The sequence below is a fragment of the Myxine glutinosa genome, chromosome 7 (genome assembly GCF_964187855.1).
Source record: "Myxine glutinosa chromosome 7, kmMyxGlut1.1, whole genome shotgun sequence".
Lineage (NCBI taxonomy): Eukaryota > Metazoa > Chordata > Myxini > Myxiniformes > Myxinidae > Myxine > Myxine glutinosa.
Window position 1 is genome coordinate 167,490,262 of NC_136267.1, and position 19,739 is coordinate 167,510,000.

At 46.4% G+C, this 19,739-nt stretch overlaps 1 protein-coding gene across 1 annotated transcript in view; it reads right to left on the minus strand.

Moving 5' to 3' along the window:
* The window catches only part of LOC144893027 (obscurin-like protein 1), a 73,382-nt gene that overhangs the window by 45,813 nt on the left and 7,830 nt on the right, over window positions 1–19,739 (minus strand). Inside the window, exon 3 of the mRNA XM_078782524.1 lies at window positions 6,468–6,737. Within this exon, the coding sequence (XP_078638650.1) occupies window positions 6,468–6,561 (94 nt within the window). The 5' untranslated portion in view covers window positions 6,562–6,737. The remainder of the gene's footprint in view (window positions 1–6,467; window positions 6,738–19,739) is intronic.

The following is a 19,739-nucleotide window of genomic DNA, read 5'->3' on the forward strand; positions in this document are numbered from 1 at the left end:
CGCCACACCGACTAAGGACGATATCATAAACTTACAAAACGCTGCGCCAACGGCCGAACACGAAGTCTGGCTCAAACGAGGCGCGATGCGCCCTGGGCCAGGGGAAATGTGGACCCTTGATGAAAAACCTATAGCACCTCAGGCCTTACTGCCTTGGCTGGCACGCATGGCACATCAAAATGGTCATGTGTGCCAGAGGGGGGTGATGGGCCAGATAGACTACACTTGGGCGGCACCAGGACTGGCACGAGTTGTGTCCGAAGTGTGTCGATCGTGTGTGGTTTGCCAGCAACACAATAGAGGGGCGCCACCGAGACATGCGCATGACGGGGGACGGCCCCCGCCAAGTGGGCCGTTCGCAACTATCGAGTTCGATTTTACAGAATTGGAACCAAGCATGTCGTTTCGCTATGTGCTGGTAATCGTAGATACGTTCACCAAATGGGTCGAAGCGTACCCATGCGTCAAGTCCGATGCCCCGACAGTAGCGAAGCGCCTCGTGCGGGATTTTATGTGCAGATTTGGCATCCCCCAGATAATTTCGTCAGATCAAGGGGGCCATTTCACGGCGCAAGTGGTCAAGGGCATTTTGAAGGCATTGGGCGTCAAACAGTCCTTCCATTGCGTTTACCACCCACAGTCATCGGGACTTGTGGAACGAACGAATAAGACTTTAAAGAACAAACTAGCGAAAGTTTGCGCAGACACGGGCTTGAGGTGGCCGGAGGCTCTTCCGCTTGCATTGATGAGCATCCGTTCCACCCCGGGTCGCATGACGGGCCTTTCTCCCCACGAAATATTAATGGGACGCCCTATGAGCTTGCCCGTGTCAGCACCAACGGACATGTCCACCCTTGCTTTGCCAGTAATGGATGACATGCTTTTGAGATTTTGCATAGGCTTGTCCAATGTGGCACGCAGCATCCATGCTCGAGTACGAGAGGCGCTGCCTGAACCAATAGGCCACGCCATCCACGACTTCCAGGCCGGCGACTGGGTGCTTGTAAAGCACTTCACCCGCAAGGCTGCCTTGGAGCCACGGTGGAAGGGACCATTCCAGGTGCTACTGGTCACACCGACGGCAGTCTTCTGCGAGGGTAAACCTTCGTGGATCCACGCCACTCACTGTAAGTTGTCCATTCCCGCACCACAAGCCACACAAGACACCGCACCCGACACCGCTGAAGACAATGCACCGTCTAGGGCACTACAGTCTCCTAAGGGCGGTGATGATGTTCGCAGTGATGGGAATTCTGGGTAATTGCCGAAAACCCCCTGCCAAGGATAGGCTCTTGCGTTTCGAGCTACCGAGAAAGGATCTCCCCAAATACCCAGGACCTGACAACTACGCAACATTTCCCCTCCACCCCGTCAAGTATATAACGGCTCGCTGGGGAGACCAAATAGCGGTGAATTGCTGTAACTTGGAAACAAACTTTAAGTGGCTATCTGTAAGATGGGGGGAAGCTATAGTAGTACACAATAAGACACCACAGGCACGCATGACAAGACCACGCCTAGTCCTGACTAAGGTCAGGCAAGTGGAAAATGGAACATACACAGGGAACATAAGCGGTCGACGTGCCCTCGGATACCAATGGGGCAAAGGCATTGAGAATACTACCCTCTTATTGCATTATACCCCCATTGGCCCGGATACAACCATGATACTCGAATGTGGAATATGGCCCCCTCGCACGCTAATCCCAAATAGAACTGAACCCTACTTACGGCCTAGTTGTGCCACCTACGTTATTAAAACCCCGCCTGCCCAGGAAGTAAGAAGGAAGCCACAGGAGAACACATACTGGAAGGTCGCACGGCACATGGCCACAGTACAGAATAGGACACAGTGTTGGATGTGTATGCACCTTCCCCGCACCAGCACGGCAGGCATACCAATGGTAGTGTTACCCCTATCACTTAATGATTTGTGCTCAAAGCCACTAGACACCAAATGCATTAGTACGACCCTGACAAGCCAAGGTTCTGACGGAACCGCGTGTAAACGAGTTTTCCAGTACTCTCCCCCCATCCAGCCTCGACACTTTGAGGAACGTCCGGCGCCGGTTTGGGTCAAGCCGGCAAGGGGGGCCCTCTGCTTAGAAGGAAAGGGCCAAGTAATGGTAGGCAAATCCGTGTGTAGTGATACCCTTCTCGCGGACCCTAGGAGTGGGAAGCACACGCTGCTAGTAAATGTTACAAGTTCGCCCTTACATAACCTCACATACCTCCAGTTGGCATGGGAAGGGGAAAACGGGACGAACACTATCCCAGACCTTCGCACTTGCATGACCACCCATTTAGTGGCTCCGCACGGGACCATGTTTGTATGCGGAAACAAAGCTTACCCGTATTTACCTGATAATTGGGGAGGAACTTGCTATTTAGGATCAGTTTTCCCAGAAATGGAAATGCGACAACACTTGTATAAAACCCCAGCACTCATAAGGACACCACGAAGCACCTATTGGCACGACGACGGCACCACCACCTTACACGGCGCCGATTGGGAGAAAGCCGTTGGTTTCTTCTTCCCATGGGCTGGAACGACCATGAGTAGTTACCGCATTGACAAGATTGCGTTAATTTTAGAAAAGGTGGCCAACGACACCGCTACAGCACACGATGAAATGTTGGACACGGTTGTCCACCTGCGTACAATGGTTATGCAAAATAGGGTTGCGTTAGATATGCTATTGGCAGAACGAGGAGGGGTATGTGGGATAATTGAGGGTAAATGTTGTACTTTTATTCCTGACCCTTCACAAGGAGTCAGTGCTGCTATTATAAGGTTAAGAGAGAGTGCTCATATATTGACAAGGGATCGAATGGATCGGGAAGCCTCCCACCAGTGGCTTACTGACTGGTTTAAAGGATGGACAGGTACGATAGTAAAGTGGATATTGACCGCCCTGGCAATAGTCCTTGGAATCGTGGTCTGTTGTATAATAATCAAGGCTTTAGTCCTTGCGTGTGTGAGAAAGTTTACCACAGGATGGACACTGAAGACGACAACAGAAAAGGCCATGGTGTTGATCGATAAGCTGGCTGCGGGCTCCGACGACACACCGGCCGCCAAAGTGACTGCAGATCGCGGATCCTGGAACAACGACCCGAACGAGTCTCTGGGCCGCGACAATGAGATCTCCGCTTCCGAAGATTGTTCTTCCATTGTTGATATTACTGATAATGATGTCGATTACACAATTGAGGACCTCAGAGCATTTCAGGCTGCCAGGAGGCCGATTACTCTGGACCCCAACATGTCGCATGCTGATGCCAACGAGTTCCTAAGGGACTCTGCTCGTTTCTTCTCGATGTGTAAGGCTATGACTGTTGCTGGCCACCGACGCCGCAGGCCTACGCCACCTGAGAACGAGGTTACTGATGATGATGTGGGCCATTTGCCACGGACCCCGACTGATGTTTATGTCACAATGCAGGCTTTGCCTCTTTATGTTTCCCGGGCTCACCTTTATGTCTCACCAGCTCACAGTGAGTCAACCGTCACTGACCCAGGCCTGGATCTGGACCCGACTGCAGACCCAAGCCTGGATGGTGAGAAGCTTTACCTCGGAGATACTCTGAGTTCCGACTCCGACTGTCTCGATGATTCGTCCAAGGGTAACGGCGGTGGAAGCAGCATCGCCTCGGACGACCTCGACTTTGACCCAAAGGAAGTTGCCCTCCCTCCTTTGGATCGTTATGCTTTGTTTTATGGCCATAGGTTTAAGCCACCTGATACTGACGATGTTGTGTCTTCCCCAGATCACCAGCATGTAAGAGACCTCATGAACATGAATATCGATTGAGCGCTGAAGATCTCCAAGGATTTCACCTGGGGAAGCCTGGGCGAGCTCCAGTCAGAGGGGAGTCCGGCTGCACCTCTGTGGACAAAGGGTGGGTCAGAGATCTTCCTGGTTGTGGACCCCGGTGGAACCAGAGGTCTTCGTTGGGGATTTGACGCGCTATTCGATCTTCATGCCTCTACGGTCTCACCTCATACACCCATCTACACCTGACTTACATCATACACCCACATACACCCACATACACCCACTTACACCCACTTGCCCGTGGGTCATCCTGCTGAGTACGGTGTGGTGCCTGGGGTACGAGACATGCTCACTGGGCTGCATCCGCGTGGTATGTTTAGAGAATCTTTTACACTGTCTATCTCACCTCTATTGGAGGATGTTCCATTTGATCATTTGGCCATTGGTACCGCCACTGCCATGTGATCATTGCCGTTCGATCACTCTACTTTTACGGACTTATATTGCATACTCACATACAGACGCGAATCATCCTGCTGGGTACTGTGTGGTGCTTTGAGTACGGGACATGCTCGCTGGGCTGCCTTCGCGTGATATGTTGAATGACTTTTCTGATTTGATTTGGTTCTGCTTTGTTTTGAAATAAAGGCCTTTGATTGGCTCGTAGATAACTTTGTATCTTAGATCCAAAAGGGCGGTATGCTGGGAGCTGTAATGCCCCTCCCCCTTTGTTGATCCTTGCTGCTTTACCAATTACCAAGTATAACCAATTATATGTTTTGCTTTGACTGATTTCTGTACTCTTTTATAATACTTAGTTCTTTCTTGTGCATTGAGGATGTGTAATATCCTAATAAGGAGTTCTGTGCCTGTGAGCTCTTGGCCTGTGTGGGCATAATCTCTTGTTCCCCTTCCTGGCCTTGGTTGCAGCTGTTATCTCTCAGCCTCCTCCAGTGTCTTTGCCAATATCCTGCATTTGACACATTTATGAGTGTCCACTCCCTTTGTACTTTCCCAAACCCAAGTTTCTATACAGAAAGTTGTAAACATGTTGTCACATATTACTGACCTTCTCCTTATCTGTGCTTACCCATGAATGGCCTTTAATACTTCCTTTACTTCCTTTAACTAACTGAACAACAGGATGGGACTATGGTGGGAGGGCCAATGAGCCCATTCTGTCTCTGTATCTTATGAGCTAAACCCAACCCCGATATTCCTTATATAAAGCAAGTTCTAATTGAATTATTTCAGAGCATCTTGTAGTAGTGTTGGTCATTCCATGTGAGCCTTCTGCGACATTTTGCTTCTCCGCAAGCTTGTGTAATCGAGTTCTAATAAATATATCCGTTGCTCCTTTACCCTGAGTCCTCTGAGTTCTCTGAGTCCCAAGTTCTAAGTCCTCGTCCCGGCACATATATATATATATATATATATATATATATACATATATATATATATATATATATATATATATATATATATATATATATATATATATATATATATATATATATATATATATATATTATATATCTATCTATAATTCCACTAATCTCTGTGTGTATGTTTGTCTGTGACCGCTGTTTCTCGACAACCACGGGTCCGATATACTTTAAACTTGCCAGGTATATTGCTGGGGACCCGAGGATGTGCCTTTTCAAGGTTTGAAATTAATCGGACAAGTGGTTCCCAAGGTATGGTCACCGTACTCGCAAGCCGTTCGCTTTGCCTTTGCGAATGGACCAAACCATTTCATGTAAATAGAGGGGGGGGGGTTCTGTGGTCGTTACTGGCTTTGCGAATGGACCAAACCATTTCATGTAAATAGAGGGGGGGGGGGGGGGGTTCTGTGGTCGTTACTGCCACGTGGTTTCAAAGTTGTTTTTTTGCACGCACGTACGGGCAAGCACGTACGGGCAAGCACGTACGTACGGGCACGTCCTAGTATATATAAACCGCATAATCCACAAAGAACGAACTGCCTGACTGCCACCCAGATCATCATTCCTGCCAATGCAAAGTATTGGCAGGAATGATGCATCATTCCTGCCTTCTTCTGCGGAAGTTATAGCTCTACATACTTACTAGACAGTCTAATCTAAAGCAATGCAAGTATCCAATTTATCAACTCTCCCAATCTGACGTCAAAATTCAACTTGCATGAATTTAGCCGTAATGTTGGCTCTCTTTCCTTTATCGATCAATATTATTCGGTTTCTGTTCCCAATAACTGCGTGTACACCTCTGCCATTAGCGAGACCATAAAATACTCGGTAAGCCACTACATCACATAATTATTGTGTGTGTGGCCGTTGACAACTCAAGGGTGGGCTGTTAAGATGTTTGTTTTTGCACAATTCCTTGTTTCCACAATTGTAATTGTAAGTAATTTGTGACAAATGCAAACAGTTGAATTGTAGGTAAACAAATCGTTTGTTTAAAATGAAGGTACCACAATCTATATATGGCTGTCCAGCATACAGGCAAAGCTCATGTCTGACGTTTCATACACCAAGTCTTCTTCAACCAAGACCTCCCAGGTTTAAACAATTGGTGGTTGTAATGTCGTACCTGAGCCCTGCCTACTCGACAGTTACGCAGGTTAGTGGTGTCTTCATTTTGAATATGACATTCCAAACTATTCTCTGTAGGCAGTAAACACTAATTTTTTTTAGTCCCCCGTACCTTCAATGCGGAGGTATGCATGGCTATCTACACCATCACACATGACTGTAATCTCCCCAGTGTCGTTCACTGTCGTTTCATGTATGGTGAGCATATGTTGAGGACCAGAACAGGCGATGTCCACTCGGCTGTCACAGTTGATGGGATTCCCAGCGTATAGCCAGCACACATTAGCATCCAGTTGTGACAAGGTGCAGCTCAATGTCACTTGTTCACCTTCCTGTACCGTGATGTCGTGCAGTGGTATAAGGAACTCCACCTGAGGTGGTTCTGTGAAAGGGTAAAAGAAAAAAAGGGTGGGATAAAAACGATTTAGGTAATTATAATGTAAAATATAAATGGGTGTCAAGTCTCTGAGGCACTGGCAACTGTCACACATTGGATTGTAATAGTTGTGAAAATTGTCTCCACTGTCTTTCATTTTCACAAGTACTTCGTCACAAAAAAATTTTGGGGGCTTTAGCTTCTGCTACTTTGAAAACTGCTTTTGATATTGTAAGCCAAAAAAGAAAACTGCTTTTGTAAGCCAAAAAAGGAAAGCATGATAGTGAACCTGAAAATTATTTTATTTTTCATCTTAATTTTCATACTCATAACAGAGTGTTGGTGCATATAACAGAGCATCATTATAAATGCTAAGCATATATGTATATATACAGACTTGGCATTTAATATGGAATATTTTTTTTGCGGGGGTGAACTTACTTTTCAAGATGACTTAGAACCAAAAGTTCATTGGAATTATGTTGAAATTATTCTAGATTTTGTTAATGTGACCTTTAAAAGAAACAAAAACCACATTTGACATTTAGAAGCAAATAAATTGATCCTTGAAAGTGATGTAAACTGATATCGAACTCAATTCACGGACAGTACTGTGTTAAACTTCTGGACGTTTTCCAGAAGTATCTCTTTATTTGGCACATTAGCCAAATTTTTAGCCGCGTCGCAGACGCTGCTAATAGAGTGCCCTCTGCTGTTGTTGTTGTTGTTCTTCTTGTTCTTGTTCTTGCAGGGAAGACAAAACCTCAAAGCTCCACCCATTCTGGGAACCATAGCTCCACCCATTGTGGGAGAGGCTTCATATAAACAAATATCCACCATTTTATTAACTCGCATAGCTTTGAGGCCTGTTTTGTAGGCCCGTGGTGTCTTCCTCTCTCACACAGTTTTATTTCAAATCAAATTCGATATATCATTTCATTTTTCAGTCGCTAACATAGTTTTAGACTCGATTGAAAAAAAACGGGAAGAAAATCCGATGGAAGTTGCCCTTTATAGAACGAAATGAATTCTCAAAGGCCTGTAACTTCAAGTCCATTGAGATATATATTTTTTAGATCGCGGCATGGTCAGTCATACACCGCCCGAAATAACAGACGGGAAAATGCCGAGATATATATATTTTGTTTAAATCGCGGCATGGTCAGTCATACACCGCCCGAAATAACAGACGGGAAAATGCCGAGATATATTAAAAATTCGTCCATTTGATGACAATCATCACGATTAAATATTTAATTTATACGTCGTCACAATAATGTGGAGAGAGGAGCATAACTTCGTTCACATGTCGCCACATACGGGAAATTGCCGAGATATATATTGTTACAGACGCGGTTTTAGATGTTGGTTTACCGAGCGGTTTGGTATGACCGCGTCTGCACAGTTTACCCGATTATACTCGAACGTTGACTAAGTCGTGCTATGCTAAATCAATGGAGGAAAAGGACACAACGGCTGGGATAAATGACACGACACCAGGGGTACAGTTCTCAAGACCTCCGGAGGAGGATATAATATTGGATATGCGGAACGTTTAGATTACACGGCACAAGAGGGACAGCACAGAAAGGTGGGCACTTATACACGGTCTTATCTTAGCCCCGACAGACAACAGACAAACGGGACAAGACTGACTCACACAGGGATCGATGGCAAGTAAGGGCAGGCAGTTGATAGCTCAAGGTGCACCTTGAGCTCAGGAGCAGAATCGACCCGGTCCGGTCCAGAGAGGCGGGAGGTATCCTTCAGCGCTAGGAGGTGGCGTCCTCTTGTCGTCGTAGCTGAGCCGCATCTGACGTCACCTCCGGTAAGTCGCTGCGTATATCCAGCGGGGAGTGACACGCCCTCGGCTCGTTAGCTCCGCCCCAGATGGAATCGGTCCGCCGCTTCTTATTGGGTGCGGGGGGGGGGGTTACCGGGCTCCGCCCTTGACGAGGAGCTGACAGTCAGCCCCTGTGTGGTAACCCCGTCGGAGCACGTGGTCAATGGCGGCTAACCAAGCCGGAGTGAGGACGCGCACTCCCCGCGCCGCTGCCGCGCCGCCCCCGCTGTTGTTGTCGTTGGTGTTGCTGTTTCAGTTCCATGAGGAAGAGATGCGGGGAGGTATTGGGAGGTCCTAAACTTCCTAACAGGTGCCATATAATCACATTCTGGTGCAACGAAGAGTCAGAATTAATGGAAACGAGTCCTTAACTGACATAGACTAAGAATAACTAGCAAGATGTCCTATAGTTGTCTACGTGAGATGCGGTGGACCTGGATGCGACATTTAAGGGGGGAAATAGGGGAAGGTCGGCTCTACAGAGTGTTGTTTACAGACAATGGGACTAGGGAATGGGGGATTGGGGATAGTTGGGGAGTATTGGGGAAATAGGGGAATATTTACAAGCGGATATGGATGGAGGCCAAATCCCATATCCGCAACATTGCACCCTTCTCTACCTCGGGGCTTCCCGACCCGATAAATCTTTACCTACGTTAGTGTGGCACTCAGATGTAGTTCCCTCTACTATTAACTCAACCCTGAGTGCGACAGTTTTACAGATGTTCACAAATGAGTAAATATGTCCCCCTGCGACGTTGCACCCTTCTCCTCACAGAAACACACCCACAGGATAACCGAATCGCAGAAAGAATCCTCAAACTAAACATACAGCCGGTAGGGAGCATTATTTACACGTGACTACGCTGATATTTACACTACGATCCAGGACCTGTTTTTGGAGGAACACATGCAGATGTTATGCATAGAGAGAGCACGCATGCCAGCATCGATACACCAACCCACGAGTGCCCTGTGGCCTTACGGCCTTTAATAATGTGCAGAGCACCCCATTCAAGCACCCAAAAGCACCACCCCATCATTCACAGTCAGCACCATCCGGTGCACCAATACAGTGTTCAATAATAACCGGTGGTGTCGCAGCCGGCCGATGTTCTGCCGCTGGTCTTGCCTTCTTGCTTCTTTCAAAAATAAAGAAAGGCGCCAACCGCATCCATTTCTATATTGTGGCCGTCAGGGGGGCCAACTAAAAGTGGTTCACGTGTATGGCATAGGTGCCACGTTGACCCATAGGTCCATCAATGGGTGGTGCTTGGCCGCAAAAGACTGCGGTCCATGGTGGGCGGCCACAAAAATTGCGGTCCATATGGTATATCGATCCCGGCAGCAAGCAGCGAAAGTGCAGGCCCACAACTGCAGAGCCAGCACCTCTCTCTCCTCTCTCTCTGCCCCAAAGCCAGATCCTCGGAGGTGGGAGACAAAAGAAGAAGACAAGTGAGTAAGGTGGTAAGGGCGCAAAAGTGCACGCAATACCAGGTGATGCACACTGGGGGCACATGGGAACCAGGTGAGACAGGTACGTTCCTACCGTACACCCCCCCCCCCCCCCCACCAGGTAACCTACATTGCCCCTCCCTTACCCCTTACTGTATCCACAAAACACAACACTACCCATAAACATCTACTTTACAAATCAACAAACGTCCCTACTGTCTTCCCCGTTCCTCCCATAAACCAAATTCGTCTTCTCTCCCTCCTATCCAATCAAATTTGCCATTTCCAACTCTCATCACAATTTGCCATCTCCAACTCAACATCAAAATTTGCCATCACCAATTCATCATCAGTCCCTCCTAAGGAGGGAGAGATGGAATCACCCCAATGTCTCATCCACGTCGTGATGCGTCTCACAAATCCAACAGCAATTCTCATTTCCTGCAACACAACAAAGAAACACAGGTGTGGAGTCATCATTATCACCTCAGGTAAGTGGCTGCGTATGGTGCGACAGGTTCATCAATCCTAACTATTTCCGAAATGACTTTAACAACTTTACATTACCCGGGGTCTTCCCTGCCAATCCATTGGCCACTTACATTCTGGGTTCTAAAAACCAATTCCCATTGACCAAACTGTGGTGCCCCTCAATTTGGGGTCTCACTCCCCCGATTCATCTCCCGGTGCCCTCGCACAATTTCTGGGCTGTGGCGTGTAGCTCTCCCAGCAGGTCTACCCACCTGCACACCTCCACCACTGTAGTTGCCACCCGAGCTTACCTAGCTCCTCACCTAACCTATCTACCTGGGGAAGGCCCTCTGGCGCTCTCCCCACTCGGTGCCCTCTCTGGCACTGGGCTACCCGGGTCCGTCCTCTGGATCCTCGGGCCCCATCCACGACTACCGGCTCCCAGAGCCCACCTGCGGCCTCACCTGGCCGACATCCTCACAGTGGTGGAGTGCCCAAACCAACTACACACACTAACAGGCTACACGCCCAGCCATTTCCACAACACTAATGCACCCATCCAATTACCATTCTGTCACCCGCACCACAGATGCCAATATCCAACCGCAATTTACCTATACCCTCTACCTAACACTTACACTACCCGCCCCGGGTATTCGTGATGGGGGTCCACTCTTCCCCCATTCACACCTTCGCACCATGCACACCACTCCGTACCACTTACTCCATGTATTCCACACACCTGTACTTGCACACCTGTACTCTCATACTTGGTGCCGCCTGCACCCTTCTCTCCCCAAGCGCATTCGCGCTGATCCACAACACTCACCACTCATACGCTGCTCCACACACCTGTCCAGTTCTCACACAGCATCATCTCAGCTAACTACTCCCCTCTGAAACTTGCGCTTCCCCGTCGTCCCTTTAAACTATTGCTCTCCCTCGTCATTATCATCCACACTAAACTACCTGCGTCCCCACTACAGGTATCAGTCACTATCTAAACCTTAACGTCACCTAATGTCATCTTCGCTAGATCCCTACACACGATATATCCTAACCCACCCGGGCTAGTTTTCACTGCCATCAACCCCATAAACTATTGCGCATTTGCCCCACCATGGGAAGGGTGGCAGGGATGCCACCCTTACCCACCGTCATACGGCGCAAGTGGAACCTTGTGGGACCACCTCGTATGTGAGTCGTTGCCCGCCTGCCGGACCCCGTGCGTCGCCCCTTGCGGGGTCAGCACGGGGCCGAACCGGCCGGGCCCCCACAGTACATTACCCCCAAGGGGCTCTCGTGCCTCCCCTGTCCCTCTAACAACTACCCCTGTTGGTGTCGATGCATGGGTCACACTTCCGCAACCCGCTACCCATTCCATACCACCACAACCTTGCTCACCCACACCTCTCACCTCTCGTTCCATACCCTCCGGACCAGCCATACACCTCACTCTTGGCCTCTCACGAACATCCGGGTCTATCTCGACCCCCAAGCTTATTAAATCACCTGGCGCATCATACGCACGACCATATTGGTCACCACTTACACCGGGTCCTCTTTCTCTTCGCTTCTCCTCCATCACCTGCGAATCCCTCATCCGGTTAATGAGCACATCATCACGATCCGAACACAGACTTTGGACCAATTCTTTTACTTCCTCTTTTATCTCTTTCTTATCCTCTCTCCGTCGCTTCTTAATTTCGCTCACCCCTTCTTCCACTTCTTCTAATTTCTGCTTCACCTCCTTCATCTCCTCGTGCGCCCCTTTAAGTTCTTCCTCTAACTCCACTTTATTTTTTTCTATGTGCTCCCGCACCTCCCGCTCTTTAACCTCCATCACCTCTACCACCTTGTCCATTTTCCTCGTCAGGTCCTCATGTACCGTCTGACACTCTTTTTTAATTACCCCTACGTCCTTTTTCATCTCCTTCTGTGTCGATTTTAAACCCTCTATTACCGCTGTGTTCTTCTTTACCTGGTCCCCCAACTCCTTTTGTCCCACTGTCAGTTGTTCTACTCCTAGCGTCAACTCCTCTATACCACCTTGCAATTTTACAGTCCCCTTTCTCACCTCCTTCTCCATGCGCTCCTTACAGTGCCTCACCTCCTCGCGCACTCCTCCGACCTCCTCACTCACACCTCTTCTGATCTCTTCTCCCATCACTTGCATCTCCTGCCCAGATGCCACCCTCATCTGCTCCATTTCCTCCCTGTGAGCATCCAGTTTAGTTTCTACCCCCATTCTGACCCCCTCTATCTGCTGCCCCATTTGTTTAACTTCCCTTTCCGCTTGGTCCCTCATGTCCCTCAATTTGCCTTCCATTCTGTTTTCTAACCCCTCTAACCCCTTTTGCATCCCTTCCATTTGATTCTCTTGAGCGGCCATTCTGTTTTCTACCCCCGTTAACCCATGTTTCACCCCTTCTATCCCATTGTCTAACCCCTCAAATTTATTGTCTAATCCCTCAAATTTCTTTTCTAATCCCTCACCGGTACCCCTCGCTTCGTCCCTCATTACCCCCATTTGCTCACTCTGAGCCTCTATACTGTTTTTCAAACCTCCAATTTGGTCTCCCATTTGTCCCTCAATTTGCTCACTCTGCAGTTTGAGGGACGCCTGCATTTACGCCATAAATTGCTCCATGAGGGCCTGCATTTGGGCCATCCCTCCCACTTGTGCAGCGGGTGCGGCCGCCGCAGCAATGTGCGAGGCGCCATTTTGCGCGCCCGTAACCTCGTGCGCGACGACGCCATTTTGCGACCCTGCTACCCTCACTGCTTCGCTCTCCTCATGTCCCTCAATTTGGTCCTGGATCGACCCTGCCTCACTCTCCTCTACCGGAACCCAGCCGTCTTGGTCTGCCATAGCGCGACTTTCAAAATTCGGGTTTTTATTATTTTAAAACAAAATCAAATTTCGCCGTTACTAATTTTGAGCGCATGAAGCGCGCTCCGGATCGAATCCCACTTCCCGACACCAATTGTTACAGACGCGGTTTTAGATGTTGGTTTACCGAGCGGTTTGGTATGACCGCGTCTGCACAGTTTACCCGATTATACTCGAACGTTGACTAAGTCGCGCTATGCTATATCAATGGAGGAAAAGGACACAACGGCTGGGATAAATGACACGACACCAGGGGTACAGTTCTCAAGACCTCCGGAGGAGGATATAATATTGGATATGCGGAACGTTTAGATTACACGGCACAAGAGGGACAGCACAGAAAGGTGGGCACTTATACACGGTCTTATCTTAGCCCCGACAGACAACAGACAAACGGGACAAGACTGACTCACACAGGGATCGATGGCAAGTAAGGGCAGGCAGTTGATAGCTCAAGGTGCACCTTGAGCTCAGGAGCAGAATCGACCCGGTCCGGTCCAGAGAGGCGGGAGGTATCCTTCAGCGCTAGGAGGTGGCGTCCTTTTGTCGTCGTAGCTGAGCCGCATCTGACATCACCTCCGGTAAGTCGCTGCGTATATCCAGCGGGGAGTGACACGCCCTCGGCTCGTTAGCTCCGCCCCAGATGGAATCGGTCCGCCGCTTCTTATTGGGTGCGGGGGGGGGGGTTACCGGGCTCCGCCCTTGACGAGGAGCTGACAGTCAGCCCCTGTGTGGTAACCCCGTCGGAGCACGTGGTCAATGGCGGCTAACCAAGCCGGAGTGAGGATGCGCACTCCCCGCGCCGCTGCCGCGCCGCCCCCGCTGTTGTTGTCGTTGGTGTTGCTGTTTCAGTTCCATGAGGAAGAGATGCGGGGAGGTATTGGGAGGTCCTAAACTTCCTAACAGGTGCCACATAATCACATTCTGGTGCAACGAAGAGTCAGAATTAATGGAAACGAGTCCTTAACTGACATAGACTAAGAATAACTAGCAAGATGTCCTATAGTTGTCTACGTGAGATGCGGTGGACCTGGATGCGACATTTAAGGGGGGAAATAGGGGAAGGTCGGCTCTACAGAGTGTTGTTTACAGACAATGGGACTAGGGAATGGGGGATTGGGGATAGTTGGGGAGTATTGGGGAAATAGGGGAATATTTACAAGCGGATATGGATGGAGGCCAAATCCCATATCCGCAACAATATATTTAAAATCGCGGCATGGTCAGTCATACACCGCCTGAAATAACAGACGGGAAAATGCCGAGATATATTAAAAATTCGTCCATTTGATGACAATCGTCACGATGAAATATTTAATTTATACGTCATCACAATAATGTGGAGAGAGGAGCATAGCTTCGTTCACGTGTCGCCACACACGGGAAATTGCCTAGATATTTTTTTTTTAAATCGCGGCATGGTCAGTCATACACCGCCTGAAATAACAGACGGGAAAATGCCGAGATATATTAAAAATTCGTCGCCACACACGGGAAATTGCCGAGATATATTTTCACTTTGCACAAAAATAACATCAAGTAACCGAATCAATAGGAATGTCCTGTGCCTATAACATCGACGTTATAGGCACAGCTGCATTTAGGCATTGTGTAACATCGATGCGGCTTTTGTTTTAATTAAAACTTTTTGTACTTGTTTTTTAACAAAAACAAAAGTTAAATTATGACTGGGATTACGGACAGTAAAATTACAGTTCAGTACTTCGTGTAACCCCCACGAGCATTCAGGAGAGCACGTACACGTCGAGGCATGCTGTTCACGAGATTTGCCAAGGTTTGGACAGGAATCGCTTGCCATGCAGTGACAATAGTCTGCTGCAATTCACGCACAGAGGTCGGCTGCTGGTCCAAGTTGTCGATTTGACGCGTTAAATCTGCCCACAAGTTCTCCATCGGATTCATATCCGGGGACTTGGCAGGCCACTCCATATACTCCACACCATGGTCAGCAAGAAAGTGTTGGATCATGCAAGCACGATGAGGCCGTGCATTGTCATCTTGGAAGACAAAGTTTCCTCGAAAGGCTGCACGAGAAAATGGAAGCAATGTTTCTTCCAGAATGACCCTGTACTTGAACTGGTTCAGGTTTCCATTCAAAACAACCAGGTCAGTTTTGCCTCTTGCATGAAAAGCAGCCCAAACGGTCACCCCACCACCTTCAGCTTGGACTCTTGGCACTATACAATCTTCGTTGTGGGCTTCATGCACTTGTCTGCACACACGGACGCAGCCATCTTGATGATAGACCAGAAATCTAGACTCATCACTGAAGGTCACGTGATTCCTGTGTCCTGGCTGCCATTGACGGTGCTCTCTGGCCCATTGCAATCGGCGCTGGCTGTGTTGTCTGTTCAGGCGTGGCTTTCTCAGGGGACGCCTAGCACGATAGCCTGCTTGAACCAGTCGTTGGTTGACTGGCCTTCTGGATACAGGCACATTTGTCAGTTGCTGCCACTCAGCCCTAAGCCGATTAGCTGACTTGGTACGGCCATTGCAGACTAACCGGTGCAGCTGGCGATCATCTCTCCTTGTGGTTCTGCGTGGACGTCCTGGCCTCGGTATTGGAGTAGGGACACCCCTCTGAGCATTTCGTTTCAGGATCTTTGACACCTGACCTTGAGTGATGCCATACTGCCGAGCAATAGCACGCTGTTTCATGCCAGAATTTCATAAAGCCACCACTCCATGACAAACAGCATTGTCAAGTTGACGGACCATCTCCAGAGGAAGCGGCAATAACTTTTGTAGACGGGCAGCAGTTATTTTCCACTAATACAGAACGCAACTACCCTTATATACCCGATTGTGAAGCCAATCGTCAAATGTACCTGTCCTTACATTTTGTCATGCCACCTGTGATATAATCCTGTTATTGACTTCTTGCTGCGAAAGACAATCAGTGACATGGTTCTTTCAACAAAGACATCACCGAAGGGTAAAAGAAACTCACCAGATTGATATACTGAGTTCAGAAAGTAAACCCAAGTCAAGAAAAAAAAAATATTCCATGTTAAATGCCAAGTCTGTATATATATATATATATATATATATACTGTATATATATATATATATATATATATATATATATATATATATATATATATATATATATATATATATATATATATATACATATATATATATATATATATATATATATATATATATATATATATATATATATATATATATATATCATATATATATATATATATATATATATATATATATATATATATATATATATATATATATATATATATATATATATATATATATATATATATATATATATATATATATATATATACTAGCTCGGCTCGCGTCGATACCGAGGAACGGGCTTATTTTAACTGAGGCTAATGACTGTACCTGAGGTGCTGTGTTGTCATGATTTTCACCAATCATAATATTAATACAAACAATTACTTTGCACAAATGTATTTGTTGTGTTTGTGATATTACATTTTTATAGGCAATTTAGGTTGAAGATTTAGGTTGAATGTTTTTTTTTTCAAGAAAGAACCCCTCCGCACATACATAGGGGACGGGTAGGTGCAGACTGAAGTTTGGGACGATTACACCTCACCACCACGTAATTCAATACACCTCACCACCAAGTAATTCAAAACACCTCAATACCACATAATTCAAAACAACTCACCACCACATAATTCAAAATACCTCACCACCAAGTAATTCAAAACACCTCATCACCAATAATTTAAAACACCTCACAGCCATAAACCACGTTATAAAAACACCTCACCACCACGAAATTAAAAACACCTCACCACCACGAAATTGAAAACACCTCACAGCCATCAAACACGTAATAAAAACACCTCACAGCCATAAAACACGTAATAAAAACACCTCACCACCACAAAATTAAAAACACCTCACAGCCATAAAACACGTAATAAAAACACCTCACAGCCATAAAACACGTAATAAAAACACCTCACCACCACAAAATTAAAAACACCTCACAGCCATAAAAAACGTAATAAAAATGCCTCACCACCACAAAATTAAAAACACCTCGCAGCCATAAAACACGTAATAAAAACACCTCACAGCCATAAAAAACGTAATAAAAATGCCTCACCACCACAAAATTAAAAACACCTCACAGCCATAAAACACGTAATAAAAACACCTCACAGCCATAAAACACGTAATAAAAACACCTCACAGCCATAAAACACGAAATAAAAACACCTCACCACCACGAAAATAAAAACACCTCACAGCCATAAAACATGTAATAAAAACACCTCACAGCCATAAAACACATAATAAAACACCTCACAGCCATAAAACACATAATAAAAACACCTCACAGCCATAAAACACGAAATAAAAACACCTCACCACCACGAAAATAAAAACACCTCACAGCCATAAAACACATAATAAAAACACCTCACAGCCATAAAACACGTAATAAAAACACCTCACCACCACGAAAATAAAAACACCTCACAGCCATAAAACATGTAATAAAAACACCTCACCACCACAAAATTAAAACACCTCACAGCCTTAAAACACGTAATAAAAACACTTCACAGCCATAAAACACGTAATAAAAACACCTCACCACCACGAAATTAAAAACACCTCACAGCCATAAAACATGTAATAAAAACACCTCACAGCCATAAAACACGTAATAAAAACACCTCACCACCACGAAAGTAAAAACACCTCACAGCCATAAAACACGTAATAAAAACACCTCACAGCCATAAAACACGTAATAAAAACACCGCACAGCCATAAAACACGTAATAAAAACACCTCACGGCCACAAAATTAAAAACACCTCACCACCACGTCATTTAAAAACACCTCACCACCAAGTAATTCAAAACACCTCACCACCACATAATTTAAAACACCTCATCACCAACTAATTCTAAACACCTCACCACCACATAGTTAAAAACACCTCACCACCACGTAATTATAAATACCTCACCACCAATTAATTCAAAACACCTCACCACCATGTGATTTAAAAACACCTCACCACCACATCATTTAAAAACACCTCACCACCACATAATTCAAAATACCTCACCACCACGTGATTCAAAACCACCACAACGCTATTAAAAACACTTCACAACCACGGAAAAGTTTGAGGGAGTCGTTAAGTGAGAACACAGACACTGCCCAGATGTGTAGATATATAGATAAATGACTGTACCCGAGTTGCCGTTTTGTCATGGTTTAAACCAGTCATAATTCAAACAATTATTTTGCACAAATGGATTTGTAATATACGTGATATCACATTTTATAAACAATTGAAGTTGAAAAAAAAAAAAATTCCCAAAAAATTTCCCCCCCAAAAAAAAATAATTGTGGAACATTTTTCAAAAACAAATACCCTTAGGACATACCGACGGGAGAGATATGTGCATTCCAGAAGTTTGGTACGATTTCACAAACGTTTGAGAAAGTAGTTCAGTGACAACACAACACAGGACAGGACAGACGTTGCACGAATATATATATATATATATATATATATATATATATATATATATATATATATATATATATATATATATATATATATATATACATATATATATATATAGTTGCGTGACTACCCTTGGTGAACACTTTAGGGTAGCATGGAAGGCCAAGCGAGCTTTAACTCCGAAGCGTTCAGTTCAAACGTCAGATAATACGCAAGAGGGAGCCTTACCTTGTCGATCCCACTGGTAGTCTCCAAACCCTTCAATAAACAAACTCAAACGGATTTAAAATGTACAAAAATAACAGGTTTATTTAAAATTTAATTAAATGCCGGTACAAAGAAAATGCACGATAAACTAAATTCCTAAATTGGGACGTCCCCACAACAGACATGCACACCGACGAAGGGTAAAATAATGAACATTATATAAAATAACTGTGTGTGGTTATTGGTGCACTTCGCTCGACTCGACTGGTTCGTCTCGTCTGAGCTCTTCCAGGCCCCGGCGCGCAGTCTGGACGCGGCTTCGTTCTTGGCAGGAAGTCCGCTCATCCGTTGGTGCGAGTAGGCCTCAGTCCGCCCTCGTCTTATGAGGCCGCGCCCACTGGTGCGAAGTAGGCCTCAGCACGAAGCGAACAGCAGGCGTGCAAACCACTCCTCCACACCGTGCTCGTCCACCCGTCCTACGCACGGAAAACTGCAGTTCCCGAACTGCGGTTTTGCCTCTGCATGTCCACCAGCAAGATATAGGGAGATGGCTGGTCCAATCGCTTCCTTGAGCCGAGAGCACAATGCCACAGTTCATACAAGGTTCAGGGCGAGAATGCG